The 13,450-nt window shown below is 40.4% G+C and overlaps 2 protein-coding genes across 2 annotated transcripts; both read left to right on the top strand.

The window, feature by feature from the left end:
* The first annotated feature begins 2,125 nt into the window (after positions 1-2,125).
* On the top strand, positions 2,126-2,506 carry LOC138892785 (uncharacterized). The gene has a single exon (XM_070176524.1). The coding sequence runs from the start codon at positions 2,126-2,128 to the stop codon at positions 2,504-2,506; it is 381 nt and encodes a 126-aa protein (XP_070032625.1).
* Positions 2,507-7,022: 4,516 nt separating this feature from the next.
* Positions 7,023-8,227, top strand: LOC138892784 (uncharacterized). The gene is made up of 2 exons (XM_070176523.1): positions 7,023-7,387; positions 7,771-8,227. Exons 1-2 carry the CDS (start codon positions 7,023-7,025, stop codon positions 8,225-8,227), a joined length of 822 nt encoding a protein of 273 aa, XP_070032624.1.
* Positions 8,228-13,450: the final 5,223 nt, after the last annotated feature.

The following is a 13,450-nucleotide window of genomic DNA, read 5'->3' as shown; positions in this document are numbered from 1 at the left end:
GTTTTTCTTGTCTGCTTATTGAGGTTGTTGATCTTTCCGATGCAAGGAGGAAGGATTCACACTCGTTTATCCATGTTCGCCAGGACCTTAATTGTTGGCATCGAGGGACAAGCTTATACTATCGTCCCAATTATCTTAGCTGAGATATACCGTGCTCTAGATCGGCGCAAACATGGATTCATACACTTTGAGGGTTACAATCTAATCCTACAAGTCTGACTGTTGGAACACTTTCATAGGGGTAAGTATCGTCAACAGCTTCTGCGAAGGCCACTGAATGACTACATAGCCAATCATCACCCAAATAAAATTACATTTATTCCAAACATGTTTTCAAAGCCTGGAAATGCTGTAAGTTGGGTGCGTTTCTTTAGCAATCTGACAGACGAGCAAGTGCATTGGATGTTTGAATGGTTTCCTAGTAGTGAGTTCATCATCAGGTAAAAAAGGACTACTCACTTGGTACTGATCGGGCTACGAGGCATCTACCATTACGCTCCTATAAGGGTAATGAGGCAAGCTAGAAGGAAACAAGTCATACCTCGGGCTTCCAACATGGTCCAGTACAAGGTCGATTTCAAGGGAGATGTTAGCCCATTCAATTTCAAAGCACAACACTATGGAACCAAAAGATCATTGTGGAAGGAGAAACTATTGAGCCAGACAAGTATCACGCCGACCATATGTACTACTATTATCATGGTTGGAAGACGACATAGTTTGGGACGTCAAACCAAAAGTCTATCTAAAGGATAGGATCATAGATAAAGTGGCTGAGGCACAGGTGAAGTACAAGAGGTTACGCAAAAGGGTGTTCAAGTCTGAAGCTAAACATCTGGAGCAACACAAAGTAAACATAGAGGCAATAAGGGAATGGAGAGATATTGCCACTAAGTCAACAAAGAGGTTAGAATACTTGGAGCGAGGTCTAATGGAGCTAGAAGGGAAGATGAGAAAGAGACTTTGGGAGTGTCAAGGCATGAACGACGATGAAGGAGAAAAGCTGGTAAAAGGCTTACTTATTGCTGGACATGCGCGATCTGAGAAACATTATTGATGGGGTCAACAGAGCCAAGCATGGAGAAGGTCCTTCAGGGACCAAGTAGATGATGTTCTTTACCTCTTTCTAGCTTAGATTGGATTTTGATGTAATAAGTCTTAATTCCACTAGTGATTTTATTATTTGTCGATTTAGTAAGAGATTGTTTCGGCTTATTTCCGCACTAATGAAATGAAGAAAACATTGACATAAATTTTCTCCAAATCTGTGTGTCTATTAGGTATACCTCAGGTACAATGAGGTCCCCAAATTAGGATGTGAATCATTGCATGACTTTTGCGAAACATGTTTAAATGTTGCAAACACTCATTTATTTCACCTTGCTGACTTGGTTACCTTTTTGTTTTTATTTATTTATTCCCACTCCAAAAGGTTGGTTCGTACATACTAGCATCATAGGTATACCACACTAGATTCAGAGGTCCTCAATCTCCTCTTCCACCTAGCGACCCGAAAAGCAAAGGCAAGGGCAAGGGCAAAGGGAAAATGGATGATTTAAGTGGTATCCGGAAAGATAATGCTACTGTGGCGGAAAATGTTAAAACTTCAGATGGTAGAAGCACCCCGGAGTAGAATAAATTGGTCTTACATTTGGAGCAAAAAATCTTGGAGTTACATGGCGAACTTGAGCGGGTCTGAAATATGGAAAACCTTTCCCTCACTCTCAATGTCCCCGACATCAACCGGAAAAATCCAACTACCCAAAACCAAACACCGCCACAAAACACACAATACCAGAATCCACCACCCATAGCTCCAAATCCTCCCGCACCACACTAGTACCATAATCCTGCACCTCCCCAGAACCTTAACCCACTGCCAGTGCAAACCCCTCAATAACATCACCATCATCCAACTCAATACCTGCAAACCTCTACTTATCACACTCCCCAAAATACACCGCAACCTACTCCCGATCCCCAAAAGCCAACCAATGACCACCCATATACCCAAGTTCTAGGAACTCATCAAAGAAATCTGATTTATATGGAAGCCTTACCTCATACCCCACATCAAACCCTATACATATATGAACCGGCTCAAAAGGACCCGCTCATTCGAAATATGGCAGAGGAACTCAAAAAACTTACAAGGAGAGTCCAGAGCGTTGAAGGTCAGAATTATGAAGATCTGTGTATTCAGCCAGATGTGGAACTGCCGGAGGGTTACAAACCTCTGAAGTTCGAAATGTTTGATGACACTAGTGATCCGAAGGTACATATGAGAACCTATTACGACAAGCTTGTTGGAGTAGGTAATAATGAACAAATCCGCATAATACTATTTATGCGGAGTCTTACAGGAGATTCCATATCTTGGTATATCAGTCAAAACCCGAAGAAGTGGGAAAATTGGGTAAGTATGGCATTAGATTTCATGGACAGATTAAGGTTCAACACAGAGAATGTGCCAGACATTTTCTATATCCAAAACCCTAAGAAGTAGCCGACAGAAACCTTCCACGAGTATTCTACTCGTTGGAGGTCAGAAGCCACAAAGGTAAGGCCAACGCTTGAAGAAGAACAAATGAACAAGTTCTTTGTTAGAGCTCAAGATCCGTAGTATTATGAAAGGTTGATAGTCATCGAGAATCACAAGTTCTCAGACATCATCAAGTTAGGAGAGAGGATATAAGAAGGAATCAAGAATGGGATGGTGACTAATTTTGAGGAGCTGAAAGCCACAAATAAAGCCTTGCAATCAGGAGGTATCTAGGAAACAAATAAGTGGGCGCTGTGATGGTAGCCCAGGGCCCTAAGTCTCCCTGACATACCAAACACCTTCACTCACATCTCAACCCTCACCCCCAAAATACCAATACCCTACCACCATATACCATACCTACACCACTCAACCTGCATATTATCATTCACCTCCACCTGCCCGCCAAAACTACTCAAAGCCACGTCCAAATTTTGACAGCAGAACTCCTAGACAATACACCCAATTGCTGAACCCATAGCCCAATTGTATGAAAGAATGAAGGCTGCTGGTTAGGTCACCCCTATTCCTGCTGTTGCTGCTGAGAATCCTTCCCAGTGGATCAATCCTAAAAACAACATGTGCCTATCATTCAGGCGTGAAGGGTCATACCATTAAAGAGTGCCACATGTTGAAAGACAAGATTCAGACACTGATCGACACTAAGGTTATACAAGCAAAGAAAGCTACACCAAATATCTGCAATAACCCTCTCCTAAATCACAGGGGTGAGGGGTGAACGTAATAGAAACTAATGAGGAATGGGATCATGAAGGATCTATCGGACTCATTCGAGAAGGAGACACTCCCAAAACATCTCCAGTCACCCTCACGCCAGTCGTGGTACAAACCTAGGCACCATTTGAGGTTGAGGTAGCTACGCCCTTCACTGTAATGGTAGCTCCCACACCATCTTACGAGCCTGATACCGTCCCATGGATTATGTTGCGGAAGCAAGAAGAATATGAAAATCCAAAATGGAAGAAATAGGTGTCGCTCAAGGTATGACTAGAACTGACAGAGTTTACACACTTGAGAATCTGGGAGGAGTGAGAAAGGAAGCCACACCTAAGACGCATGTTGTTAAGACTGGCACTGACGATCTTTGGAGGAAGATAGAAGCAAGGTAATACTCCGTTGTTGACCACCTGAACAACACCCCCGCTCAGATATCCATCTTATCATTGTTGCAAAACTCAGACGCACACAAGAATGCCTTAATAAAAGTGTTAAGTGAAGCTTATGTTCCCGCCGGCATCACTTGTGGAGAGATGGCTAACATGGTCGGACAGGTACTGGAGAGTCATAAAATTACTTTCCACGAAGACGAGTTACCTCCAGACGGGTTGAGTCACAACAAGGCGTTGCACATCACAGTGCAATTTAAGGACAAGTTCATTGCTAGGGTCCTGATAGATGGAGGCTAAAGCCTGAATATATGCTCACTGACCACTCTGAAAAGTTTAGGTATGGTCCTGTACGAGATATGGATGGGAAGCATGAATGTGAAGGCGTTCGACGGATCCCAGAGAGGCACTATCGGGGAAATCAACCTTGATCTACAGATGGGTCTGACTTGGTTTGATGTTGAGTTCCAAGTGTTAGATATATATGCTACTTACAATCTATTAGTGGGACGACCATGGATACACGCAGCTGGGGTAGTGGCTTCCACTATGCACCATATTGTGAAGTTCGAGTAGAATCATCAGGAGGTGATCATTCATGGAGATGTAAACAACCCTATCTACACCAGCCAGACTGTCCCAGTCATCAAAAATAGGAGGAAGTTGGGCGGACAAACATATCACCATATTGAGTGGGTGAACGTAATTGAAAAGGATCGATTGTGGAGCAAGAAAATGGAAAGCATATTGCTATGGACGGGATATGAACCAGGCAAGGGTCTTGGCAAAAAGCTTCAGGGGATCACTAAACCCGTACAATCACAGTATCATGGCATGACCTTTGGACTCGGATATGAATATACCTTGCAAGAATATCAGGATTGGATACCGCCATGGCGCGCCAATTACTATCCGCTGGAATAACCCATACCACCTTTGCACCAGACATTCTGTCAAGCTAACATGATGTGGGGATCTGAAGAAGATAGGATTTTGGACGGTATAAGGAAGTTGCTTCTGGATGAAAAAGACATGGACTGCAGTGCAATTGTTGAGGAGGAGGAGGAAGACCTTACCATTCAAACAGTGGGAGAAGGAGTTGTTCTCCAGAACTGGACCGTCACACCATCCCATGCTCGCCGAGTTCCTGGGTAGCCTGGCAAATTAGCACGACTTCTTTTAAAATTGTTTTGAGCATTTAAGATATTTTCCGTAATTTGTTTTGAAATAATTACTCGAGCCATTGAGTCGTATTTGTTGACATTTTTAAAAGTTTTATCAATGCATTATTATTTTTCATATTTATTATAATCTTTCTACATTCTTTTCAGCATAATTATTACATATCATAATGAACCTACGATTGTGGCATGTAATGAGACAATGCAACATAAGGACAGTGATTCAAAAGATCTGGAAGATGATATAATACCTGAGGAAATTGTCAAAGAAGTAGAGAACTTTGAAAACAAACTAAAGTCTAATTTGGAGGAAATTGAGGGTGTTAACTTAGGGGATTCTGAAACAATCAAGGAAACTCGTATAAACATTCATCTATCACCGTCAGAAAAGGAAGAGTATATTAGGTTCCTAAGGGAATATGAGGATATTTTCGCACGATCCTACGACGATATTACTGGGTTGAGCACATCCATAGTAGCTCACAAGCTACCTACCAGTCCCATGTGTCCACCAGTAAAGTAGATGCTCAGAAAGTTCAAGCCAGATATGAGTCTGAAGATAAAAGAGGAGGTCACTAAGCAAATCAAAGCCAAGGTTCTTCGAGTGGTCGAGTGCCCGACCTGATTAACCAACATTGTGCCAGTTCCGAAGAAAGATGGGAAAGTTAGGATATGTGTCGATTACAAATATATGAACAGAGCAAGTCCCAAGGATGATTTCCCATTGCCTAACATACATATACTGATCTACAAATGCGCTAAGCATGAGCACCAATCTTTTGTGGATTGCTTCGCAGGATATCATCATATCTGGATGGATGAAGAAGATGCCGAAAATACTACCGTTATCATACCATGGGGAATATATTGTTACAAAATAATACCGTTTGGTTTGAAGAATGTTTGGGCCACCTACATGAGGGACATGAGGACTATATTCCATGATCTGATACACAAGAAAATAGAGGTGTATATGGATGATGTTATCATCAAATCCAAAAGGAACTCAGATCACATAACAGACTTGAAGAAGTTTTTCAATCGACTTCGAAAATATAATTTGAAGTTGAACCCTGCAAAATGTGCCTTCGGAGACCCTACTGGAAAGCTGCTAGGTTTCATCGTCAGCCGCTGAGGTATTGAGTTAGACCCGTCAAAAATAAAAGCCATCCAGGACTTGCCACCGCCAAAGAATAAGAAGGATGTGATGAGTTTTTTAGGACGCCTCAATTATATCAGCTGTTTTATAGCACAATCAACGGTGATATGTGAGTCGATCTTCAAGATGATGGGGAAAGATGTTGCAACAAGTTGGACTGAAGAATGCTAGAAAGCCTTTGACAAAATCAAAGAATATTTATCTAAATCGCCCGTGTTGGTCCCGCCAGAACCAGGAAGACCTCTGCTGCTTTATCTGTTCGTATTGGATGGAGCAAAAAGTTCACGCCTTACGAGGCTCGTTACTCTTTGTTGGAGCACACCTGCTGTGTTCTAACATGGATAGACCAGAAGTTGAGACATTATTTTTGTGCGTACACTACATATCTTATATCAAGGATGGAACCACTAAAATACATCTTTCAGAAACCCATGCCTATAGTTAAGATAGCAAAGTGGCAGATATTGCTAAGTGAGTTCGACATCATCTATGTAACTTAGAAGGAAGTCAAGGGGCAAGCATTGGCCGATCACTTGGCGGAGAATCACATAGATGGAGAATACGAACCACTGAAGACATATTTTCCCGACGAGGAGGTGTCATTTGTAGGTGAAGATATTACTGAAGCATACGATGGGTGGAGGATGTTCTGCGATGGAACAGCAAACTTTAAGGGAATGGGCATCATAGTTGTCTTAGTATAAAAAATCGGTCAACATTACCCGGTATCCGCAAAACTCAGGTTCCCATGCACCAACAATATGGCAGAATACGAGGCCTACATCTTGGGACTCAGGTTGGCCATTGACATGAATGTTCATGAGTTACTAGTAATCGGAGATTTTGATCGATTGGTACACCAGGTACTAGGAGAATGAGCTACTAAGAACATTAAAATATTGCCATACTTGCATTGTGTACAAGAGTTGATCAAGAGGTTCACAAAGAGAGAATTCAAACATGTTTCAAGGATTAGGAGCGAGTCCGTAGATGCATTAGCTACCTTGTTTTCCATGATACAACATCCAGACAAGAATTTCATCGACCCTATCCCAATAGGAATTTGTAAGAAGCCAGCCTATTATGCTCATGTTGAAGAAGGATTCGACGGAAATCCACAGTTCCACGACATCAAGGAAAACTTGGAAAAGGGAGAATACCCAAAGAATGCTACACATACTCAAAAACGCACATTTCAAAGATTGGCCAGCCATTTCTTTCAAAGCAGGGGAACTCTGTATAAAAGGACTATTGATTTGGGATTACTGCAATGTGTCGGTGCCAAGGAAGCATCTAGATTGCTCGAAGAGATACATGCCGGAACTTGTGAACCTCACATGAACGATTTCATTTTGGCCAAGAAGATATTTAGAGCAGGGTACTTTTGGATGACTATGGAAACAGACTGTATCAATATGTTCAAACGTGTCACCAATGCCAGATACATGTTGATATGATACGAGTACCGCCCAGCGAACTCAATGCAACGAGTTCACCATGGCCTTTTTCTACTTGGGGCATGGATGTCATCGGACCAATTGAACCTGCTGCTTCAAACAGACACATGTTCATTTTTGTGGCCATAGACTAATTCACAAAATGGGTTGAAGCCGAGTCCTATAAAACTGTGACTAAGAAGGTCGTGGCAGATTTTGACCGGGATCAAATTGTTTGTCGATTCGGAGTGCCCGAGTCAATCATTACCGACAATGTCGCCAATCTCAATAGTGACTTGATGAAAGATATGTGTGAAACATTCAGGATCAAGCATCAAAATTCTACAGCATACATGCCGCAAATGAATGGAACCGTAGAAGCTGCATACAAGAACATCAAGAAGATATTGAGGAAAATAGTGGACAACTATAAGCAATGGCATGAAAAGCTACCATTTGCTTTGTTCGGATACTACACCACAGTTTGTGCATCTACTGGGGAAACTCCCTATCTACATTTCTATGGTACCGAAGTTGTTATCCCTGCCGAAGTAGAGATCCCTTCCTTAAGAATTATACAAGAAGTCGAGCTCAGCGACGCGGAATGGGTAGGGATCCGGTACAAACAACTAGATCTCATTGATGGTAAAAGAATGAACGCAGTATGTCACGGTCAACTCTATCATAACATAATAGTAAGGGCTTTCAATAAAAAGGTCAGGTCAAGGCAATTCACACCCGGGGCAATTGGTGTTGAAGCGAATCTTCCCACATCAGGATGAAGCAAAGGGGAAATTCTCACCCAACTGGCAAGGTCCTTACATGGTTCACCAAGTACTAACAGAATGAGCGCTTATACTTGCAGAAATATATGGAGAGATCTGGCCAAAACCTATCAATTTGGATGCAGTCAAGAGATATTATATTTAAGACTATGTTTGCACTTTCTATTTGATGTAACCTAAACTACGCTTGACCTGATTCTCGTTTAAGAGGGGATACATAGGTAGACATGTGGGTTCGGTCACATCATAATAAAATCTTAATTCCCCCTATGGTCAGAAACTGGGGCAAGATCCCGAGTTTACCCGATATCATTGTATTCAGAATCGCCAAGGAATGTATCGCGTGAAGTATGCATTTAAACTGGGGCAGAATTTTGAGGAGGGTCCTCAAAATTCCAAGTTAAGAAGGTTGCAATGTCTCAAAAGCATGTCACTGTCACTAGTTCAACAAAATTATTTTCTCTCATACATTACAACATATTTCGAACAACTACATTTTTATATAAACGATTTATCAAAAGCATGTTTTTCAAGAATTTCATTCTTTTTATAGTAGCTAGACATTACCCTGGGTGACTCAAACAGGACCTCAAGACAGGAACAAAAGCAAAGCAAGAAATCGAGAGCACGAACCAACCTTTCCCCCCTCCAAACTCACAATATTTTTTGGATACATGCACCATGGATATAATAGGAACATCCGCAAATATATACACATAACAAGATCACTATCTTCATACCGACAAAAGATCCAAATGCAAACGCATCAAGCTAGGAATACTTTTCCCTCTTGCATTTAACCATTGCTCTTCTTGCATAAAGGCTAAGCACTGCCCTCATCATGGCATAAGGCTAAGCATTTTCTTTCCTTGCATGAGACTAAACACTGTCTCCATTAATTGCATGAGACTAAGCAATGTCTCCATCATTGCATAAGGCTAAGCATTGTCTTCCCTTGCACGAGACTAAGCATTATATCCATTTTTTTCATTAGGCTAAGCACTGCCTCCATCATTGCATAAGGCTAAGCACTATCTTCCCTTGCATGAGACTAAGCACTATCTCCGCTACACTACATGAGGCTAAGCATTGCCTCCATTATTGCATGAGGCTAAGAACTGCCTCCATCATTGCATAAGGCTAAGCATTGCCTTCCCTTGCATGTGACTAAGCATTGTCTCCGCTACACTGCCTCCATTATTGCATAAGGCTAAGCACTGCCTTCTCTTACATTAGGCTAAGCACTGCCTCCATTCTTTATATGAGGTTAAGCATTGCCTCTGTCATTGCATAAGGCTAAACACTGCCTTCATTCACATAGGGTTAATCATTGCCCTCATTATCTGCATAGGGCTAAGCACTGCCCCTGTCTCACACAAGGTTAAGCACGACTTCTCTTCATTCTCGCATGTGGCTAAGCATTGTCTATTTCCTCTATCGAACAATCAACATCGCCGCATCTTTGCATTTCATGGGCTGAAATATTTCCACATTGTCCAAAGGCATCATCTTCATACATCATGCCATGGCCGGAGGATCTCTCCAAATTGCATATCATTATTCAAAGGCGTTATAATCCAGAAGCACCATCTTCATGGTTCGAGGACACTATTTCATGGCATGCGAATCCCTTATCACACGCTTCATGGCCCGGGACGTCATAGTCTAAGGACATCATCCTCACCGTCCAAAGACAACTCTCATAGTTCAAAGGGAATTTGCATCATGTTTAAATTTCCGCAATAACCTTATATATATTCGCATGCATCTTGTTTTAAGTTTTGCAGGTAACTCGGGAGGTAACCGTCCTATAAACAGGAGCAATTCTCACTCCGGTTTGTGTTCACAACGTTCACATCCTTCAAGCACCTCAAACATAATCGATGATCCGCAATTGAGTACTATTTGTTCTATAACCATTCAAATATTTGCCTTATACATCCGTAACGATCAAATTCGCATTCATAGCTCCACCTGAAATCATCTGTTACTTACAACATTATCATAGTCAAAAAATCCTTTTTGAAACACATGACAACTCTTATAACAACTACGTCGGTTTCGTTCGGCGTTGGATCCAGAACTACACATGACTTGATTCTCGTAACACCAGGGATATGTAAGCAACTCAGGAACCAGGGTTCGACCTCCATGTTTTCAAAAACACATTATTCCCCACTCACTTCAGACAAAATTGGTCATTATTTTCTTTACCCGACAACTCTTTCATCATTCTCGGGTAAAGAGGGGCAGTTGTTGATACCCAATTTGTCCTCATATTTTATAAAGTATTTCATATAATTTTGCATTATTACCCAATTTATAGGGGTCAAATAACTATTTTCTATAATTTTCCATAATTGTTTCAAGCTTTAAAATTGATTTTCTTGCATTTAAATTATTTAAATATGTATTAATTACCCCTTTAAATAGTTTTGTGAGGACTTAATCATCCAAACTTATTATTTGCATCCACATATATGTTTCATAATATTTTATTTTATTTTATATAATCATATTTGTATTTAAAAGCTATTTTACATAATTTTGCAGTAATAGCCTATATGTTGTGGAAAATTACATTTTATTGCATTATTTGTGCCCAAATAGCATTTTTATATTGCTATAATGTTAAACTATCATTTTAAAGTAGCATACTACATAAATAATATTTTTACTCTTTGTTAATTATTTCTTATAAATTTTCTTTTATAATTTTTTACGTATTTAATTTGTAGCCCAATTTGGAGCCAATTCCAGACCAATTTAATGGCCCAAATGCCCAAAACCTTTAGCCCAATCCCCCAACCCAAACCAAACCCCTTTAATTAACCGGCCGTCACCTATCTTTAAACTATACAACCCTAAACCCTAACACCTATTTCCCTAAGACCGCCGCCCTAAAATCTTCTCGTCCTCTCTTCTCTAAAAGAAACCCTAGCTGCCCCCACTCAAATCCCAGTCCCAATCCGATATCACATGGAAATATTCCATGATTCCTTTCCTTTCCTTTCTTGCACACACGGAGAGTCTTACCATCTCCTAAATATTACACATATTTGGAACTCTATTATTTATGGAAGCTGAGTTATTGGTGTTCGTTTAATTCCGATTTTGTACTATCTTCATGTTTCTGACCCGATACACTCACTACCAGGCCATATGGGTCTGATTCAGTAAGATCTTTTACTGTTTTTGTTATCCGTTTTGAACAAGGGTTTGCCTGATTCCTCCTAAATTGATTTTGAAACGATTTTGCATGCTATTATTTCCTTTTTATGTTTAAAAGACTATTTTTCCTTGTTTGTGTATTTACTTTTGCCACTATATAAACCCCTCCCTTAATTCCCCGAAGGGGGGGGGGATCACTGAAAACATTACTACTACTACTACTCTCTTATTCTTACTCATCTTATACTAGTCTGAGGCTCAATTTCTTGACCGGCTGAAAGCCAAGGCCACCGAAATTCAATTATCGAACCTTTCTCAATGTGAGCATTGCCCGGGGTTCATTCAAAACCCTTGGTAACTCTAACGCACTGATATTCCTGGGTTCTACTATTTCGTTTTGCTATTGACACTGGAGTATTGTTGAAATTATTCCTCGTGTTTACTTGTTCATTAATCTATAACTAGTAATTGCCTATGACCTTTGCAATTCCATTCTCTTTCGTTTCAGTTCTTGTTCTGCATATCTATGTCTCTGAGATTTTTATGAATCAACATGTTATTGTATACTCTGAAGCTCTTCTTGAGGCTCTATACCATCTAGTAATCGAATTTGCCTATTTGTTGCCTTGATTGTGTTTTCTTAAGCTTGTTTGCTCTAATGTGTGTGTTTGACTGCTTATTATTGTTGCTTGTTCTGAGTTTAACTTCTTGCCTTGTTCTGTACTCTTGTGAAGAGTCGAGCCATGCCCAGAACCTGTTCTATTTCTTGTTGAATCATTCATATGTAACTTAATACTTTTCTAGAGTTAACTCTTGATCATGTTATTAGCCTAAACATGTTTTCCCTGCTACTTGTAAACTAATGTCTTTTCCCTGCCTTGTCCTGTATCTTTATGATAAATCAATGCATGTGTTTCAGACCTTGTTGAGTCATTCCTGTCCAACCTGCTAAGTTTCTGAGATTGCATTAATTAGCTAAGGCCTGTTTCCATACCATTTAAGTTCTAATATATGTTTTGACTTATGCAATCATGTGCTCTTCAATACTGTTTGATACCTTATGGTAAACCTCATGCCTGGCCTTTCTCCTATGTGTGGCCAACTAGTACAAAGTTCGATGCTTGCTTGTCCTGTTAATCTGAAATTGACATGTTGCTTGTTTACCATAAATGCTCCTGGTATCGATTGATACTTAGCATGTTAAAGTTATCTCGCATTAAGTATTTTCTCATGACTCTGTTCTGCTATGCTACTCTCAATAGGCTCTCATGTTAGACATTTTATCGTATCCCACTTGTCCTTATCTATGATTCTGCCATGTTCTCATATTAAGTCTCTTAGCTAAAGTCTCCTCAACTAGTTCTAGATCATGCTTTAAGCTTGGTTTCTGAAACTTGGCATTGTATTTGTTGAATAATGGCTCATGCATGAACTTATATTGTCTTCTGTGTAAAAACCCCTTGTTGAAGATTAAACCCTATTGATTCTTCTAGTTCTCATGTTCTTTTCCTAATCAATCATTTCACTCTTGCTTTCTGAAATGCCCATGTATTTAGGTGAATCTTGCTAAGTGTCATATAATCCTGTCTCTATGAGGCATTACTTCAGGGGTGTTTAATTTATTTTCATGTTTGTTCATTAATTGGTTTAAGTGGTCAATCCTTATTTTTTGGGCTTGACATGAGTTCATGTATGGCCTCGGACTGTGCAAAATGGGTGTCGCGCCCTGTTTTCTCGCGAAAGCAGGTTTCGACATTGTGATAATTCTTTCGGATGGGAGATAGAGTGCTAAAAGAAGAAGAGTCGACACCTAACGGGTTTTGAGGTGCGTTAGGGCACCTATTATGTAGATAACTCTGTTTGACTAGTCAATGCCACCAAAGATAGGGTAAGGGCTCAAATTACCTCAAAGAGAAGGTGGTAGGCACTCTTCGAGGTCCACAATTGTGGGTCCTGGCCGAACTTAAGATTATGTGGACTATAATTAGGAAAGATAAACAAAGAGAGAGGGTCAAAGAAATTAATTATAACAAAATGAGAAATAAGGAT

Source organism: Nicotiana tomentosiformis, chromosome 5, assembly GCF_000390325.3.
Source record: "Nicotiana tomentosiformis chromosome 5, ASM39032v3, whole genome shotgun sequence".
Classification (NCBI taxonomy): Eukaryota; Viridiplantae; Streptophyta; class Magnoliopsida; order Solanales; family Solanaceae; genus Nicotiana; species Nicotiana tomentosiformis.
The sequence above is the reverse complement of the archived record's forward strand: the minus strand, read 5'-3'. Positions and strand labels throughout refer to the sequence as shown.